This window comes from Pholcus phalangioides, unplaced genomic scaffold (assembly GCF_987345545.1).
Source record: "Pholcus phalangioides strain wild (caught in Gottingen) unplaced genomic scaffold, Ppha-v1.0 ptg000014l_1, whole genome shotgun sequence".
In the NCBI taxonomy this organism is placed as follows: domain Eukaryota; kingdom Metazoa; phylum Arthropoda; class Arachnida; order Araneae; family Pholcidae; genus Pholcus; species Pholcus phalangioides.
Genome location: NW_028301607.1, coordinates 20,376,021 through 20,395,837, shown reverse-complemented (window position 1 = coordinate 20,395,837; position 19,817 = coordinate 20,376,021). Strand labels below are relative to the sequence as shown.

The 19,817-nt window shown below is 37.8% G+C and overlaps 1 protein-coding gene across 1 annotated transcript in view; it reads right to left on the bottom strand.

The window, feature by feature from the left end:
• The window catches only part of LOC149078243 (uncharacterized), a 299,838-nt gene that overhangs the window by 49,476 nt on the left and 230,545 nt on the right, over nt 1-19,817 (bottom strand). The window contains exon 8 of the mRNA XM_089241856.1: nt 12,434-12,584. Within this exon, the coding sequence (XP_089097982.1) occupies nt 12,434-12,584 (151 nt within the window). The remainder of the gene's footprint in view (nt 1-12,433; nt 12,585-19,817) is intronic.

The window sequence follows — 19,817 nt, the reverse complement described above, 5'->3', positions numbered from 1 at the left end:
TGCTGGATTTTATTCGTTGGTAAAATGAATGAAAATGAATATTTGCCATGGCCCTCACAGGGGGTATACCCGATAAGCTTCCGAGTCGGGCACCCCATTTCATTTTGGGGGCCCTGGATGAATCTTATTCTTTTCTGGGTACGGCGTATTTTGTTGGGGGCGATGGATTTTATTCGATGGTAAAATGAATACAAATGAAAATTTTTCGTGGCAGTCGCAGCTGTGGACGTCGGCAAAGCTTCGAGGTCGAGAACCAGGGTCGTCATTTCAACTTTTTACAGGAAGGGGGGTGGAGGCAAAGAACATGTACTCAATATATGTATATATATATAACCCCCCCCTAATGACGGGCCTGTCGGGGGCCCATGTGGAAATTTATAGGTTTCATTTTGGGGGCCCTGGATTAATCTCATTGTTTTCTTTTGTTTAACATTGTGGAAATTGCAACAGCTGAAGCCCGAGATAAATATAGTCTAGGTCCCCCACTAAAAATTTGCGTATTGGGTACCCGCTACTGTATGTGGGGCCCTAAACTTTATTATTTGTAAAATTAATAAAAATGAAAAATTTCCATGGTCCCTCACAGGGGGGGGGGGGGATGTCCGACAAGCATCCAGGTCAGCCCCCCCCCCTCCCCATGAAAAATTTGACACGTTCCATTTCGGGGGCAGCTGGATGAATCTCATATTTTTATTATTTAATTGTAAAATTTGCAACATCGGTAGCCCGAGGTAAAGCCAGTTCGGGGGCCCCACTAAAAGTATGCAAATTGATGACCCAGGTAATTGGTTGGGGCCCTGGATTTTATTCGTTGGTAAAATGGATACGAATGAAAATATTTCATACCACTCGCAGCGGCGGATAACCAACAAGCTTCCAGGTCAGGGGCCCCATGTGGAAATTGACAGGATTAATTTTGGGGGCCATGGATGCATATCATTATTTTCTGTGGAATTTTGCAACAGTGGAAGCCCAAGATAAATCCAGTCTGGGTCCCTCACTAAAATTCAGGGAATTGGAGTTTGGGGACCCCCATTGGGAAGTTTTCTGGGGTTACTTGATGAATCACATTTGTTTTTTGTTGCTTTATTATTGTAAAATTCGCTTCTTTAGTAAGCTTGTGCTTTCACGTGTCCCTTTCCATAGCACTCTGATGAAGTGGGACGAAATAAACAAGATATGTTGTGAAGAGGAAAAGGATGGGGGTTGGATGCCAAAGGCGGCAGGGGGGGCAGAGCCCCCCTAGTATTAATATATTCTTATACAGGGTGCATGTTATTTTACTTGCGAACCAGTAAATCCAGACTCGTAAATACAGCAAAATAACAGCTGCTTGAGTTTAAAAAAATCTCATCTCTGTTGTACTTTCAATTGTCTATTGTGTGCCAATACAACAGCTATTTTATCGGACTTCTTAAAACTGGCTATTCTCCTAGTACCCACAGTAGCTACAACAGATAAGTGTACACAAAATGACCATGGTGCAACAAAAATAAATCCAAAATGAAAGAGAGAGAACTAGTAAACACTTTTTCTCAGAAGAGGAACTTCTATTGTATCAAATAAATGCCGAGCCAAGTTGGCCACCCCTTTTTTTTTTGTCAAAATGGTTGATGCAAAGATGAAATGTCTAGTTTTTTCTCTTTTGTGATGTCACTAATAGTTTTCTTTGTAAAGATTTGCGATCCCCCCAAAAAGGTTGAGGAATGTAAACTTCCTAGAAAATATGCAGAAATCTCTCTTGTGATAAGATTATCTACCTTAGACGGAGATAAACTTCAAAGTCTGGGGGGCACGGTCAGTATTGCTGTGAGGGCAAGGTGATGATATCAATTCATATATACACATATACATTAGACTAGTCGACTTAACCTTTGACGTTGGGAGGGGGGGCAGTGTCCCCCTCGTATCTCTACCCATGTGATCTGCTATTTTTTAAATTTGAATTCAGTCATTTCCTTGGATTCCATGCCATTTTCACAAAAATAAAAGATAAGAAACTATGATTCTCGAGTAAAATAACTCTTAATAATTTAACTCTTAATAACTTTAATAATTTAACTCTTAATAATTTTTAAATACCTGGTGGATGGATTAGTAATTTCTTCTTAGTACGTTCTGACATTCTGTTACTAAGTTAATTATATCAATATTTCACAAGCAAAAGCAAGTAAATTTTATTGCCTGTTAATGCTAATCTATATTGATAGATTAGTTATTTATTGATAGTTATTTAACATAGAATGCTGAGCATCTATAAATGCGCTACAATAATTTTGTTCAAAATTTTCAGTATATCCCGCCTTTATGTGTTTTTTATTTAGTTCGGAAAATAGAAAAACTCTGGAGAATGAAAGGAGAAAGTACATTTCTGGGAAGAAAGGGTCAGTCACCGGACGTTACCAGCCTGTCACTTTGGTTCAGCCCCCTCTCGACTTCTTATCATACATGCCAATTATCCATTGTCACATATTGGGGGGAAAGCATTCTAGAATCACGTGACCCTGTGGTCATTTTGAAAAGATTTTGTGAAAATAAGTAGCTTTTTTTGAAGAAGTTTTTGTGTTCGACCCTGAGCTGTCAATAGGGTTAAATTTATCGTCAAAATGTACTCCAAGTATTTTGATACTAGACTTCTTTTTGATGAATCTATCACCAATCTTAATAGATGGGGGTCTTTTTGAGGAAATCCACATAAAGTTAGTTTTTTCAGAAGCTATGTTTAGGCCATGAATAGCCAGCCAGTCATTGATTTTATTTATTATAAACGTTGCAAGGGCTCCTGTCCTTTCCACCCCCGGGCCCGAGGCTATTACAATGATGTCGTCTGCATTAAGCCTGGACCCTAACGTTATTAGGTCACCTTTGCTTCAGTAGGTCATTTATAAACAGGTTCCACCTCAGGGGACCAGAACATGATCCCTGCTGGCATCCTTTTGTCATCTTGTGTGAGACTGCACCTAGCGGAGTGTTGATTTGAACCATTCTATTCTGCAAAAGGCTCTTCATTGTGTCCACAAGGTTGGATGGGATAGGGAGTTCAGACATCTTAAGACCAATAATCTGATGATCTATGTTGTCAAAAGCTCCCTGAATATCCAGAGTAATAACCACAATGTTATGCTGTTTTGCCTTTTGTTTATTGATCTCCATCAAGATTTGAAACAAAGTCTGGTCAGTCGATCTGCCATGAAGGAAACTATATTGAAATAGGCTGAAAACAGAAGATTTATCGAGAAAGAAAGATTATTTAGCACAAGATCTTCTCAAAAAGTTTCCCAAATGTACACAGCAGGTGTATAGGCCTATATGAATTAATATATATTATAGTGTGAGGGATCTTCATATTTTTTCAAGAAGAATAAAACCTTGCTTTGCTTAAAATGACTGGGAAAGAATGAGAGTTGTAGACATTTTTTTGAATAAATTTATATCTGATTTCGGTTGTGATGATTTAATTGAATTTGATGCATCTGGAAGTATCACTAATTTCTCCGGGAAGAAGAGTTGAAGTTGCCTCAATGCATGATCCTTAATGGATAAATTTTCCTCTGGATCAGTTGCTTAGAAAATTTGTGGTGATAGGGAAGATTGCTTGACAGTGGCCTTATAAAACGTACCATAGGGATCAGTCGCAGCGCTACAGACATTTCTCCATGAATCCTTCTTGGTTTTTCGGAGCAGTTTAGTATAACACTCTCTATTTCTATGCAAAATTATTCTAAGAACTTCCCTATTATCATCATTAGCTGTAAGAAATCGTCTTTTACTGGCTCTAACCTTTCTCCTGGCCACCTCCAGATCCTTAGTCCACCAACTGTCAAAATACCTGTTTCTTTGCTTGTTGACTTTTAGGTAAAGGTTACCTTTATCTTGAATATTATTGAAAAGATCGCAAGTATATCGGTCTAATTGTTTTTCGTTCTCAGCCGATTGAATTTTATTGAGTTGTTGATACAAATATACAAATATACAAATACAACGCCACAACAGGCAAATTGCCCAACGAGGTGGCTGACCCAAGAACATCATGGATCCCCGAGCCCCTACCTACTAGTGCTACACCACACATGCACCCCCCCCCCCCCCGCGGAACCCCCCAACGAATCGGTACATGCGGGAATGTGTGTGTACGTGCAGTGAAACCTGACGTAAAGTTAGTTTCTGTGTAATGCTTGTTATGTGTAGTGCTGTCATCTGCCCCCAGTTTTACTAACTATGAGTGAAGTGTTATGGTTGAATGATTTACCGTTGTAGGACTGTTGCTCTCTGTGGCGAGACTTTTTAACGGGGAGATCGGCTCGCATTTGCGCCTTGAAGTTGGGAACCACAGAAAACCAACTTCAGCCGACCACCACTGTGGGGTTCGAACCCGGATCCTCGCATCACGAGTCCGGCACTATAACCACTCGACCACCACAGCGGCGTTGATGAATGTCATTTTCTAATGATTTCAAGAATTTATAAATTCAACGTTGAGAATTTGAGAATTTTGTCATATAACTGAGTATCTGTGATTCTTGTATAGAAATTTCTATATAATGATAAGGGCTGCGTGATATATCTTCCTTAAGAACTCTTCAAGTCAACTGATCCAAGGGCGAGACAAAATTAGAAAGTGTGACGTCAGAAGCCCCTATCGCTCCAAAGTTCTCTTAAGTCGTGGACCCATCATTATGGAAGACTAACTGATGCGCATTAACAAAGTCCAATAGCAACCATCCTCTTGGATTATTGTCTTTATACCCCCAGCTTTGATGGTGCGCATTCAAATCCGCAGATATAAGACTTGGGATATTGGTTAATGAACCGCATACAGAGTTAAATTCTTGAATAGTATCTTCAAGTTTTTTGTATGGAGATGAGTATGCCAAGATAAGAATAAGTTCATCTTTGTGAGTAGATATCTTTATAGCAACACAATTATGGGTTCTTACATATGTGGCTCCCATTATATGTTCATTAGCTATTACAATGGCTGCTTTATTATTTAGTGAAGTCTATCTCGGCCATCTTGGTAATTACAGAAGTTTACCATTTCTCTGAAAAGGTTCTAGGAGCATAAGAATATCCCATTCATTTTTAGAAGACTGAAGGGGAATTATATTTGTTGCTATTCCGCTTTTATTAGCATTAAACTGTAAAAGTTTTATTGCTTTATTCATTATGCAAATTATATGATGAAAAAGATGAAGATACATTAATTATTTATTTGTAGGTAATTTTTTATTTTGAAATTATTACAAATTTCTCTACTTATGGCCGCTTGGCCGTATAATGATGTACACATTTAATCCTGAGACCTCCTTGATATCTATAAATTTTTCGTAATAGGTGTTGAAGACCAGCATATGTTATCTGTTCTTCGAGGTCTTTTCTCAGAGTACCGTAATCTCTTGTACTAATTTTTTTCAAATCTATAGAAAATTCTTCTTTAGCATATTTCTGATTATTCCATGTATCATATCTTGTTTTAACGGTTTTGTTATTCTGTCGGTTGAATTTATCAATCTTGACAAATGCTATAGCGTGATTTCTTAGAAAACTACGAGCTGCCAAACTGTTCTTGATATTATGACAAGTTTGTATAGATTTTCATTTAATTGCAGTACCATTCCTAATTGGACCGGATGATATTATCTCCAAGTCTAAATTGTCCAAAAATTTTGTTAAGCTGATTATTTCATCATCCATAGAGTGTCTTCTAATGTAAATAAGAACAGTACCTGTTTTTTCAACATTAGATTCATTATTTGATGTATTTGAACTGGTTGTTTTACTTCTTTTGAAGATATTTTCATTAGGGTTACTTTGTATTACTGCTGATTGTTTAATACTGCTTCTTTCCTCAAAATTTGCTGATTCTGTAAGCACTGCATAAATATTATCTCTAGTTAATTTCCAAGACAGGATCTCTGTTTTAATCTCAAAACAAGTGTCGTTTTTATAACAATCAACTGCATAACCCTTACTAATTTTACGAGTTTGACATATTTTCCTGTGTAATTTGTTCACAATTGTTTCAAATTCGTAGTATATGTCTCGTTTCTAAGATTTATGATTTTGGATGAGAAGAATAGTATGAAGTTTTCCTGAGACATTATTTTCCTGTTTTTCCTTCTTCTTTCCACCCGGTTTCTCCCTTTTCTTTCCCCGTTTACTTTTTAACATTTTACCTCTTTAAATTCTTCCGGTGATGTTTCTGTCGATGTTGCATCCATAGCGTTGATTTCATTGAATATTTCAAACTGATCTAGTATTTTTTTGGTTTTTTTTTGGGCATCAATGCCCATTTTTTTGGGGAGACGCGGCATCTCCTAAGTTTCTCGTATCATAGATGAATTTGTCCTGTCCTCCTTCCTGTTTTTATCCTTGTTGACTTCATCGTTTTCTGGAGTCGTACTAGTCCTACTACTCAGCTGATCACTTCTGCCCCTGTCCTTTTTATTTCCTAGAGTAAGTTCTTGTTCCTGTGTCCCAGTTTGTGTGGTCTTATAAGCTTGGGCTATGGCTTGCTGTACGATGCTAATTTTTTCCGTTGGTTCTTGTGTGTCGGTTCGCCTACGGGCCGTCTTATTTGGTTCACAGCTCCTCTCGATCCACTCTTCCACCTTTGTTATCCGCATACTTGCCCTCTTCCTGGCTGCTTTGGGGAGATTGCAGCAATTTTCATTCTTGTGGCATCCGGAAGACCGGACAATGTCCTTAATACAGCTGAGCATCTTCAAGACATTGGTGTATTTCCCATTTCTGCTATATTCCTTGAAGTGTATTTTCTGCTTTTCCGGGTGCACACGTAGTACCAGCTCCTGTGCTTCCTGGACTCGATCTCTGTAATAGGCCTCCAAGTTTTCTTGTGGTTCCACACAGTGCAGTCCAGCATATATATCCTCAGCCTTTTTAATCGTGTTTTCCAAGATACCCTTCTTACATCGGTGGCAAATGGGTTTTCATGTCTTTTGAGTTTCCTCATCCGAAGAAGTGCTGTGTCCATCTGAATCCAGAGGGTTGAATTGACAGATGGGCTTGATCTCTTGATTGATGCGATTTTGAACTTTATGTGTGTTCTCCTTCTGCTTGCCCTGTTTTCCCCGCTCTTTTTCTGAAGTTTACTTGATGTTTCACAGCCATCAGTATTCACCTTGGATCCATTTTTCCTAAAGACCCGTGGGTCTTGTATTTTGACTCTGGTCGGCCTTTCTTCCTCCTCAGTTGAGTCGTCAGATTCTGGGCTCCAGAAATATATTGACTTGGAAGTTCCTTAGCAAGGCTTTCCCTTTGCATTCGGTGTCATGACACAAGTTCCTTCCTCCTTATTTGACTGCTTGTCCTCTTTTATTGGGACTTGTATTCTCTGCTCCTCGTTAACCCTCTCTTCTTTTCCAAATATCATTTCTGGTCCGGTATTATTTTTGTGTCCGTTCCCATTCTGCACCGGCTGAGTCATTGCTATCTCTGTGGGGGCTGGACCCCTGCGTGTCACTCCTGCGCCCTTTGTATCTAAATGGTGGTGTTCTCTATCTTCAGGAAGTTGTCCTCAGCATAATTGGATTCATCAGTTTCAATGGCTTGTCTGAGTCCAGTGCTGTTTAACTCTTGTGTCTTTTGTGTTTTCAGAATTCTGTCTACTCCCAACATTTCAAGATTTGGGCCCTGATTGACTTGATTGTGTCCATGTACTGGTTCTGTTGTGATTGTTGGCAAGGACAACACCTGTTGTTTATTGAGATTGCTCTTGATTATCTTCTCCTTCATGTCTTTACTTCTTGGCTGTTGCTTTTCTCTGGGGGGGGGGGGGGTTCCTTTGTTTTTCTCCATTGCTTTTTTTCCCGCTCATAAGTTTTTTCCCCTTGGGCCTTGCTCTTACTTTCTGCCTGAATTCCAAAAGTGTCGCTGTTAGTAGTTACCCCCAATGATAGGATATCTGCAACCTCTGTCTCCTCATCGTCCTTTTCACCCAATTCTGTTTCTTCTGGTGATTCATTCCGCTCACTACACTCACATACAGAATGACTACATTTGCAATTCATTGCGCTGTTGCTTTCCATAAGCGGATTGGATGACTGAGTCTTCTTTTTCTTCCCTTTTTTGTTCGGTTCCTTCTTCGCAGGTGTTATACTCGTAAAAGTCTCCATGCAAACCTTGCTCAATTGATTTTCCTTTCGCCGTTTGGCCATAACTTTTATTTGTGATAGCGTGAACCTTTAGCGCTTGTCATTTCTGCACCAGATGTGCCACTTGTTTAGAGTGGTCATGTGCTTTTAATCAAAGTCTACGGATTTCTAATACGCAAAATCCACAAAAAAAAAAAAAAAAATTTAAGCTAGGGTGGTATGGCTCTGTGGAGACCTTATACACAATAATTGGGCACACAACACATCAAGCATAAAACCATACACAGAATTATGCAACAAAATAACAAAATATTCAGTGTGCCTTAGAAATTGCAAAGCATAGAATATACAAAATATGACATTATAAGCAATAGTTATATATTTTAAAGAAAAAAGATCTTATTTAAGGTACTTGAAAACTTGAAAAAGCACCACAGAATACAAGTACACACAACAAGAACCTTAAAGAAAGATGTGACCAACTATGCGGTATATAGCAGTGACTGAAAATTTGACACATAACTGTACCACAAAAACCTTACACTGGTTCCAGAGATTTCCAGCTTAGCAAAAAATTTCAGCCGAAACAAAAATTTATAGCATATATACCAGATATTAATATTTCAAAAAATTGTTGAAATTTTCCAATACCTTAAACAGTTAAATTTGCAAATATTGGAATTACTCCTACGAAGAAATAGCAAGCATGAATATATACTGTATATATATATATACACTATCTACCAATAAGTATTTGGACACCTGTGATAGAAAAGAAAAACTAACTTTATTCAAAATCAATAGTTGGTAGAGCCTCCACGAGAGGCAATTACAGCGTGAACCCTCCAGGGCATACTTTCCACAAGTCCTTGTGTGACGGCTAGTGGTATTTTCTTCCACTTGGCTTGGAGAAGACATGTCAGTTCCTTCACCGATTTTGGACGGGTAGGGCACCCCTTGATTCGGCGATCCAACTCGTCCCAGAGGTTCTCGATAGGGTTCAGGTCTGGGCAGGCCAGTCCATTCGATGAACCCCATTGGCACCATACCAAGCCTTGGTTAACCTCGCAGTATGACAGCTGGCATTGTCGTCCTGGAAGTAACAGGGGTCCACCCCGTAAAACTGCCACAACGTAGGAACCACATTGTCATCCAAAATAGTGCAGTAGGCATCGGCGTTGAGCTTACCATGAATGGGGACCAAGGGTCCCAGTCCATACCAGGAGAAACACCCCCAGATCATAATTCCACCTCCGCCGAACTTGACTGTTGGCACAATGCATTCTGGCAGGAGACGTTCTCCAGGCAGACACCAGACCCAGACCCTGCCATCCGAATGGTAGAGGGTGAACCTTGATTCGTCGCTCCAAAGAACACGTTTCCACTGATCTACGGTCCAATTTCGATGTGCTTTGCACCACATTAACCGAGCAACGTGGTTGGACTTTGTAATCAAAGGCTTATGGGCAGCAGCACGACCATGAAAACCAATCAGATGTGCTTCCTTACGGATGGTATTCATTGAAACAATACTCCCGGATGCCTGTTGAAACTCCTCGCGGATGAGGGCCATCGGTTGGGTGCGGTTCTTCCGAATTTCTCTGGACAGCACCCGTCGGTCTCTATCTCCCAGTTTCGTTCGTCTGCCGACTCGGGGCAAATTCCGACAATCACAGCTCACCTTCCACTTCTTAATCACATAGGCCACTGTCGATTTTGGGTACTTCAGCTCGCTAGATATGTCCCTTAAGGATCGGTCATTTTTGTGATACCCGATAATTATACCTTTCTCGAAATCAGAGAGCTCCGAACTGCGCGGCATCTTGCATGCGACTAATGCCGATGTTGTTTCCTACACGATATATACCGGCGGAGGGCGTGACGTATCTCAGGACCGCAGATATCGTCATTTGCATAGGTGTCCAAATACTTATTAATAGATAGTGTATATATATATATGTAACATCATAGTAATTCAATAAGGCCGATTTTGATAAATATAACGTTGAATGCAACAGCCCATGGGATTAATAAATAGATAAATATATAAGAAGCGGCTCACACATTGACCCGTTATTATTATTAACACACACAAAGATACAAAAAATATGTTTACTATTTATGAGGTTGAACTTTTGACAGGTAGAAGCAAACGCGAAGAAACGAGACGCGTTCACTATTTATGAGATCTGTGGTGACAGCTCAAAAGCAGAAAACCGTTGCACTTTATTCTCCCGCCAAAACATGAGAAAATATATATAACACATGCTTCTATGGCTTCCTGTCTATATATTAGAATAACTATATACAATGTGGATCAGGGGAAACCATTGGTGATAGAAAAATTTGAAAAACAAATTATATATAGTCGGCAAGAGCGTCGCAGACTTAATTAGAATTTTTTTTTTCAATTGCACCTTGGTGCAATTATCAGACCACAATTAAATCACAAAAATATAACATTTGACAATACTAAATTAATAATCATGAACTTGAAAAACGTATAATGCTGTAACGTAATTCAAATACTGAAACAGACCCAGAGAAAATATTATATGCATAGGTTAAGTATGTGCCGTGCCAAAAACAAATGATGTAGAAATTGTAACATAAACAGTTAATTTTGTAGATTTTCACACAAATCAACTTTCTCTACCTTTCACAATACAAATATTAAAATAAGTATAATCAGTCAACGAAAAAAACCCCCAGAATATATAGTAATTAGGAACAAACTTCTGGTGTCAGAATATACTATTGACCATAAGGTGACAAATCTCAAAGATTGTGAAAACCTGATAAGTGGTTCTTCTTAATTATTGTTGATTAACTATCCACCAATTAGTAAATATCTCAAGAACCAGTATGGATATGATGAAAGGCTTGGCAGCAACTTGAAGGTATCCTCACAAAGAAAATTTTGAGTTATAATACAAAATGAAAATTCACTGAAACAATTAATTTAAGCACAAAACAAATTGTCAAAATGGTGTATACAAAACCAGTTGATAAAGTCACAAACAAATGAGATAAACAGTGATTTGCGACAACCAATGTATGGAGAAGAAAGTGACGGTTATGAATATGTGGTTAATATGGTTATATATATAAAATTACTCCTTAATTATGCTTGTTTACTTTTGGGCAATTAAGGATTATCTCTTGAACGGAGAAAGATATTGACTCTGAACAACTTCCAAAAAACATATATTTATACATAGTGAACATGAATGTCATATGAAAATCTCAAAAAGTCCACTATTATAATTATTATAGAACAATAATTATTTCTTTTCCTTTTCCAATGCTCGGGGGGCCCCTCGAATGTCATTTTCCAGAGAAAGATTAATAACTTTGGAAATAGTTGACGGATTTTCAAGTACTCCGGCGCCCGTGTTAACCTGATCATAAAGTCAAAAATCACAACAATCACTATATTTCATTAGGAAAATTATTATGAAACAAACATGAGTCAGGGCTATCCACGGTGCCCTTCCTCTTCACAAAACACACGCAGATGGGCACACAACAATAACCGTTCTCTGTGATGGGAGCCAACAGACTACACGACTGATAAGCTTGAATTATGGGTTTGAGTTATGAAGAGAGATTTCATGCTTTGAATATGTTTAGATTGGATGAACGTAGGTGTCGGGAGATATGATCGAAGTGTTAAAAATTTTCAATGGTATGGATAGGATGGACCATGAATTGTTAAGTACACCGTCAATCGACTGCTTTTACAAGGGAACACCAGTATCGATTGGTAAGGGTCAATGCGAGGTTATGGTGTTGCAGGGAATTTTTCTCAAACAGGGTTGTTAATAAATGGAATAGCTTACCCTCGGAGGTAGTAAATTGTAATACAAGTGACACATTTAAAAAGAAATATGATAAACATGTTAGGATAAATCATGTTGATCATGAATGCATAGACTGAAAAATACACATTGTTTATGGTGTTAACAGTGGCACAACTTTAAAAAAGGTCTGTAGTCCCTAGGCTTAGATTATAAAGGACAGAAAACAGTAGTCAAGTTAAGCTAGCCAACTAAAAGGGCTACAACTGTGAAAAGAATTTGTAAAAATGACGAACAGGTTACCTGGCTAATTTATGTTTGTGAAATCAAATTTATCGACAGAGAATACAAAAAAAAAAAAAATTAGTTTTTTACCATATAGGAAGAAAAATTTAGTGATAACAAGAGGAAATATGAAGTGCAAACTTGATTGATATTCTTTAAACTAAAAACATAAAACATTTCATATTTTATAGCTAGTTGAAAATATTTTTCAAAACATGTCAAAAATAGACTTACTTGTTCACATTGCTCATGGCAAAACATTATTTCACACTGTATATTTATTTGATTGCTATTTGGGAACTTGAAATCAGATATGAACTGAGCAGTAGCGCTATGATTACTCACATCATATACAAATGATGAAATGGAAGGTAGTAATGAACATCTAAATTCAAGAAAAAAAATTATAATCAACTTAAGGATTGTAAAAAGTTATGAAACAACAAGCAGTCTTGACTTAATATTGTCAGAAATTATGAATAAAATTATCATCTTTAGTGAACTGCACTGCTATAATATCTGCAAAAATGGTTGAAACTCTTGTTCTCACATGCAAATACATATTATGTAAAACATTCATACATTAGCCACACTCCATTTTCATTAGGAAAAACTAACTTGAGTATTATACATTTAATTAGCAGCATAAAAGAAAGATTTACTGGACATTAACTGCTGGGATGAACTTCAGAAAGAAAAGTTTGTTTTTTCGGCCAGAAATCAAACCTTGGTCCTTTTATCTATTTTCTTGAGTTCATTTCCAGTCCAATAACTTATTACTCTGCTATATCAGTGGATTAAGATAATAAATGCTAATAAAAATAGCCAGACTATTTATTCTACCTCCTACCTCTCCAATACACAATCAACTACTGATCTATGGATCTACTATATAAAAAGGGAAATTTTCCCAGAATCCCCAGGGCTTACTCTTATTGGAGGATAATGAGTGATGTCACATAACTGATAATTTACATATACTGATGACACTTTCTAAAAGTGTATGCGTACCAATTATCTCTTCAAACTCAAATTAAACAAATATTATCTCTAACTTGATAATTACAACAACAAAAAATTATAAACAAAAATATAATATATACTTCACATTTGAGCAAAAATACATACCGTATATACTCATGTATACGCAGACTCGTATATAAGCCGACCCCCCACTACAGAACCACCAAAACCTCAATAAATAGAAAACCCGTGTATAAGCCGACCCCAAAAAATCTGCATTTCAGAGAAAATAAATTCTTATATTTTCATGCAAAATTAATAGCTTACAGGATTTACAATAGAAAACGATTCAAACTTTTCAATCTGTTTCTTCTGAGTCTCCAAACTCATCATAATCCATCAGATTATCATAGGGTGCTGCATCGTTGTTTTTATCTTCATCTGGGCTGTCATTGCCATTGTCACTTTCAAAGAGGATATCATCTTCAGTTCCGTCAATTGCATTGTTGATGCAACACTTTTTGAAGGATTGCATGATAATTTCAGTGGAAAAAGAATTCCACGCCTCATGTACCCATTGGTACACAAGGCCAATTTCAGGTTTTGTCAAGGCACCACTTTTTGTAGTTTCTTTATCATCAGAACTCATCCATTCGATCCAAAAATCCCTCAAATAGTCTTTGGAAGACTTGTTGATGCTCACATAAGACTTTACAATCGACGTTAGCCCACCTGGTATCAGAGCCAATGATGCTTTCGATTTCTTTGCCTCTGCTTTGAAATTATCAGTTCTGTGGGGTTTGAACATATCCCATACCAATAATGCCAGTTTCTCGAACACTGCTACAAAAATGACTACTGATTGTGGGGGTCGATATTTTCTCATCAAAAACTGACCTGAGTATAAGCTGACCCCTCCCCCCCCACTTAAGGAACGAATTTTTCCACAAAAAACTTGGCTTATACATGAGTATTTACGGTAAATACATAATTCTTCCAATCTAAAATATTTATTTATTTAAATTTATACCAAGTTGCAGAAAATAATCCAATCACAGCAAGGTAAGGCATAGAAATGTAGATACAATAAAATCAAATTGGATAAAATGCATTACACAGACATAAAATAAAAACAAGCACAAGTCAATACAAAATAAGTGAAATGAAGGTCTATAAAAATCACCGGATCAATTTAAAAATGAATAAATAAAAACAAACCCCGATAAAAAATAAAATGAAACATAAACAAAAACCGAAATATTTTAATGATCACATACAACAAACCATTTAAAGAAAAAAAAAATCTCTCATCAACAGGAGAGTAGAAGCTCTTTGAATCCCGGGTGAACGCCCTGAAGCCAGTGGCTCTCAACCTTTCGATGCCCATGGCCCGGTTGATTTCTTTTTTGCTAGAGGAAGGCTCAGTCATACACACGACTAATGGGAAATAAATGGGTGAAAGTGAAACGGTGAGCCACTCACGGTCCAGTATGACTGATGTCAGGGCCCAGTGGTTGAGAAACACTGCCCTAGACTACTAGATTATAAAGGCAACGAATCTCTCATCTTTCCTTGGAGCTTGTGTGCACTGAAAGGGACCGTACATGGACTGCCGGACATAACTCAGGCCAAAGCCCATAATTGCTGACAATACTATCAGATGACGACTTATCCAAGGATGGTGTCACTCTCCGCTATCCATTCTAGGGTCTTTAACAGCTGGCTGATGCGAAGATATATTTTGAAAGAGAAAATTCAACTGCCTTTGCGGGGAATCAAACCCACATCCTTTAGTTTTCCGGGTAAATGCCCTAGACCACTAGACTAGAAAGGCAACAAATATCTCAATTTTTCCTTGGAGCTCATGTGCACTGAAAGGGACTGTACATGGATGGCCGGACCTGACTGTGGCCAAGCTCACAACTGATGACGCTACCACCAAATGGCAACTTATGAAAGGGTCACTCTCCGCTATCCATACAAAGGTTTTTAACAACTGGCTTTTGCGAAGATAAATTTTTGGAGTCTAGTGGTCTAGGGGGTTCACCCGGAAAATGGGAGGATGTGGATTTGATTCCCCACAAAGTCAGTTGAATTTTCTCTTTCCAAAAACTCATCTTCACACCAGCCAGTTGTTAAAAACCTTTGTATGGATAGCGAAGAGTGACATCATCCTTTCACAAGTCACCATCTGGTCGCAGGGCCTTCTTAAGAGCATCATGGACCCCGAACCAAATGGTTTTTCTGAGGCCCTACCTGGTAAATTCTAATAAAATTTTAATTAAATCACATTTTTATGAATCCCCTCCACTCATGAGGCCCTCAGGTTGTGCCCAAGTGGACCCATGTGTTAAGATGGCACTGTCTGGAGGCAGCGCCAGCAGTTGTGAGCTTGACCCGAGTCAAATCCGACCATCCATGTACAGTCCCTTTCAGTGCACACAAGCTCCAAGGAAAGATTGAGATACTTATTGTCTTTGTAGTCTAATGAAAGGATGTGGGTTCGATTTCCTGCAAAAGCAGTTGAATTTTCTCTCTTTCCAAAAATTGATCTTCGCAATGTTGGATTGTTTTCCTTCCCCCCCCCCTCCATGCACGTGCGTTAACCGGTTGTTCCGACGCTATATGCAAATCGGCAGCGGCGTGTTCTCACCCTCAGGAGCACAGATATATAGACTGGTTTTTTCTCTATATGTGCGATGTCTGTTTTTTCATGTATGTATGTCGGGATTCGATTTGTCTCCCCCTTTTGATTGCCGGCCGTATTTTCTGATGAACGTAAATGATCTTTTTTTCGCAACTTTTATAGAATAAAAGTTAGAGTTCAAAATGAACTTCCGATCGTTGTTTTTCTTTCTTCAGCTCAGTTGACACGCTCTGCCTCCAACAAGGGTTATGGGCCCAGAGCCCGTTTTTGACTTAGTTGTTGAAATTAGGGACTTGAAAAATTTTGAAAATGACGTCAGATTGTAGCATCTTTGCTTATTCGAAGTTGAATAAGGACAATTATCGTCATTGGAAATTCAACACAAAGATGTTGCTGATGAACCAAGGACTGTTTGGTTTTGTTGATGGTTCTGAACCCGAGCCTTCATCGGAAGCTACACGGAAAGAAATATCGCAATTCAACGCAAAGAGGGATAAAGCGCTCTCAGTCATATGCCTGAGCATAGAGGATGAATTGAAAAACCTCTTATTAGAAACCACAGATCTGAGAAAGGTTTGGAAAGATATAGAGCAAGCCTATGAACCGAAAACACGAGCAAGAGTGGCAGCACTTTGAAGCGAATTCATGGGAATAAAATTCATGCCGTCTGAAATGATGTCTATGTACGTCGGCAGAATTTTCAGAGCTGTCAACAATTTGGAACTAGCTGGACGAAAGGTGCCCGATGATGAAGTGGCGTTTCAACTTCTAGCCCATTTACCGCAGGCGTATGACAAAGTGGTGATGCAGTTGTATCAACTTCCAGATGGAGAGTTTACATCAGCGAAAGTACGCGAAGTGCTTTTGTCTTAGTACGATAGAGTTCAACATTGTGAAGATGAGATGACCTCTGAAGATACAGCGTTTGGTTCGACGGAATGTTGGAAATCATCCAAGAAGGTGAAATCAAGATTCAAGGACTCGATAATGTGCTACAAATGTGGAGTCATCGGACATATCGCGAGAAACTGTAAAGAACGGAAAACTGTGATTAGCAGCAAAATGAAGAAAAACAATCTTCAGTGTGTAGACAATAGTGAAAGTGGTGCATTATACGCGTCCGCGATGATATCAACATTAAAGGGTGTGCAGTGGCTAATTGATACAGCCATGACTGAACATTTTTGCAACGACAGAACCTTATTCTCAACTTTTCAAGAAATCCCGGATGGCGAAGCCATCATTGCAGAAGGAACGACAAAGGTTTTTGGATCCGGTGATGTTAAAATTAAGATACGTGGAAAGGTAATGTAGAACTTTTGTTGCAAAATGTTTTGTATGCTCCAGGTATGTGCCGAAATTTAATTAGCGGGAGACTAATAGATATTGAGGGTTACAGAGCTCGCCTAGGTGATCGAAAAATCAAAGCAAATGAAAAATTATTTTTCAGTGCCCCTTTATCTGGAAAACTTCATGTTGTTAATACAGAGGTAATTAACACGAATATTAAACATGAAGCTCATTTGCTTGATAGAAACGACATGATGTTATGGCACACCAGAGTCGGACATTTAAATGCTAAAGCATTAAGTCAATTTTCAAAAAGTGGCTTACTATATGGGCTTGATAAACAACGCGGGAGAATTGAAAATTGTGATACATGTATGATGTCTAAAGCAAAATGCGCATCATTTGAAGGAGTCGATGAAGTGCAAACTACCGATATATTAGAATTATGTCACATGGACTTATGGGGACCGGCGCCCGTATCATCAAAAGGAGGAGCCACGTATTTCTATACTATAATTGATGATTTTTCCCGGTATGCAGTTGTATATGTATTGAAACACAAAAATGAAGTTCTTAACTGTTTCAAATCCTATCGAGCTAAAATCAAAGGGCAAACGGGAAAAAAAATCAAACGGATTAAATCCGATAATGGGTTAGAGTTTTGTGCTAAATATTTCGAGACATATTTGAGAGAGAATGGAATAAAAAGCGAAAGAACGAATACCTACTCTCCAGAAATTAACGGTATCGCGGAATGATATAATCGAACCCTCATGGAAGGAGTCAGGTCCTTGTTGCTTCAAGGAAAATTACCGAAAGACTTGTGGGCTGAACTAGTAAATACACAGAATTATTTACGAAATAGATTCCCGCATAGAACTTTGAAAGGGAAAGCACCCTTGAACGTTTTCAGTTTTGCAGAAAATTTTCTGTCAGACATTTGAAAGTCATAGGGAGTTTGGCTTACGTTTTCATTCCTAAAAGATATCGAGACAAACTAGATAGCAAAGCGGAAAAGGGAGTGTTAGTTGGCTATCAATAAAAACAAAAGGATATAGAGTTTGGATTTTGAAAACCGACAACGTTATTGAGACGAAGCATGTAAAATTCAATGAATTTGCTATGGGTACAGAAATTCAAAGAGAGTCTCAAAAATGTCGTGAAAATCCTTTGATTAACTTTTATAATAATTCAGATGTAGAAATGGGAGATTCTGAAGAGGACATAGAAAATCAGAAAATGCAATATGACGAAAACGTGAAATAGAAAAGGGTTGTAAAAACAAGAAAAAAGGGCGGTACAGCGGGCAGAAAAGATGTCTATTACTATCCTGAAGAAAATATCCGACTCAGAAGTAAAAACGATGTACAAAAATATTGTGAACGAAAAGGGATCAGCATAAACTTAGACGATTTTGATTTCAAAGGGGATACAAAGCGAGAAAATGACATTTATCATGACGCATCGAATGAATCGGATACGAACATCGAAGCTCACTGTGTCAACATAAAAATCCCTAATTCCTACTTTGAAGCAAGAAATTCATCACAGAAGGACGAGTGCCAAAACGCAATGAAAGATGAGATCGAAGCACTAAAATCGTGGGATGTGTACGATCTAGTCCCATCCCAAAACCTGACGATCGAAAAAATTTTGGGAAATAAATGGGTGTACACAATCAAAAAGGACGAATTCTGAAACATTATAAAGCACGACTAGTGACACACGGTTTTTGGCAAGTCGAAGGCGTCGATTATTTCGATGTTTATTCACCAGTAGTGAATTTCACATTAGTTTGATTATTCATGATCATTTCAATTATTTTGAAGGGTTGGATTCATCGACATTTAGACATAAAAAATGCATATTTGTACGGTAAACTCGACAATGTTGTGTATATGAATCAACCACAGGGTTTTGAAATTCCAGGTTTTGAAGATCATGTTTTGAGACTGAAAAGGGCATTATATAGTCTACATCAGGTCGGAAGACCATGGTTTTTTGAGTTGGACAAAACATTTTTAGAACTAGGTTTTGAGAAATTGTTAAATGGAAATTGTATATATGTATATAATTGGAATTATATTAGTATATGTTGATGACATGGCGGTATTTGTCAAAAATGAGGAAAATATGAATATTGTAATAAGTTTGTTAGAATCAAAGTTTGAAATGAAAAATTTGGGTTCAATTTCATGTTTTTTATGAGTACAATTAGAAAATATGGGAAATAAGTTAATTATGCATCAAAAAGGTTTTATTGAGAGAATGCAACAAATTTACAAAAATATTCCCAAATGTAAATCTAATATTCCATTAAGTACAGGTATTACAATTCAGGGGTGTCAAGAAAGTGATTCCGTAATCACTGATGTTCCATATCGGAATTTAATAGGGAGCTTATTTTTTTTAGCAAACAGGACGAGACCCAATATAATGTATCCAGTTACTCTATTATCACAATATTGTGAAAAACCATCTGTTATTCATTGGAAATTATTATGTCAAGTATTTAATTATGTTGTTAATACAGCTCATTATTGTATCAATTAAGATCACAGTAAGAATATGGACTTGATTGCATATTCAGATGCAAGTTGGGCGTCTGATAGAGATGATCGTTGTTCCATGAACGGATATGTTATTTTAATAGGGGGGTGTTCCGATTTCGTGGAAATCGTCGAAACAAAAATCTGTAGCGATTTCAACTATGGAAGC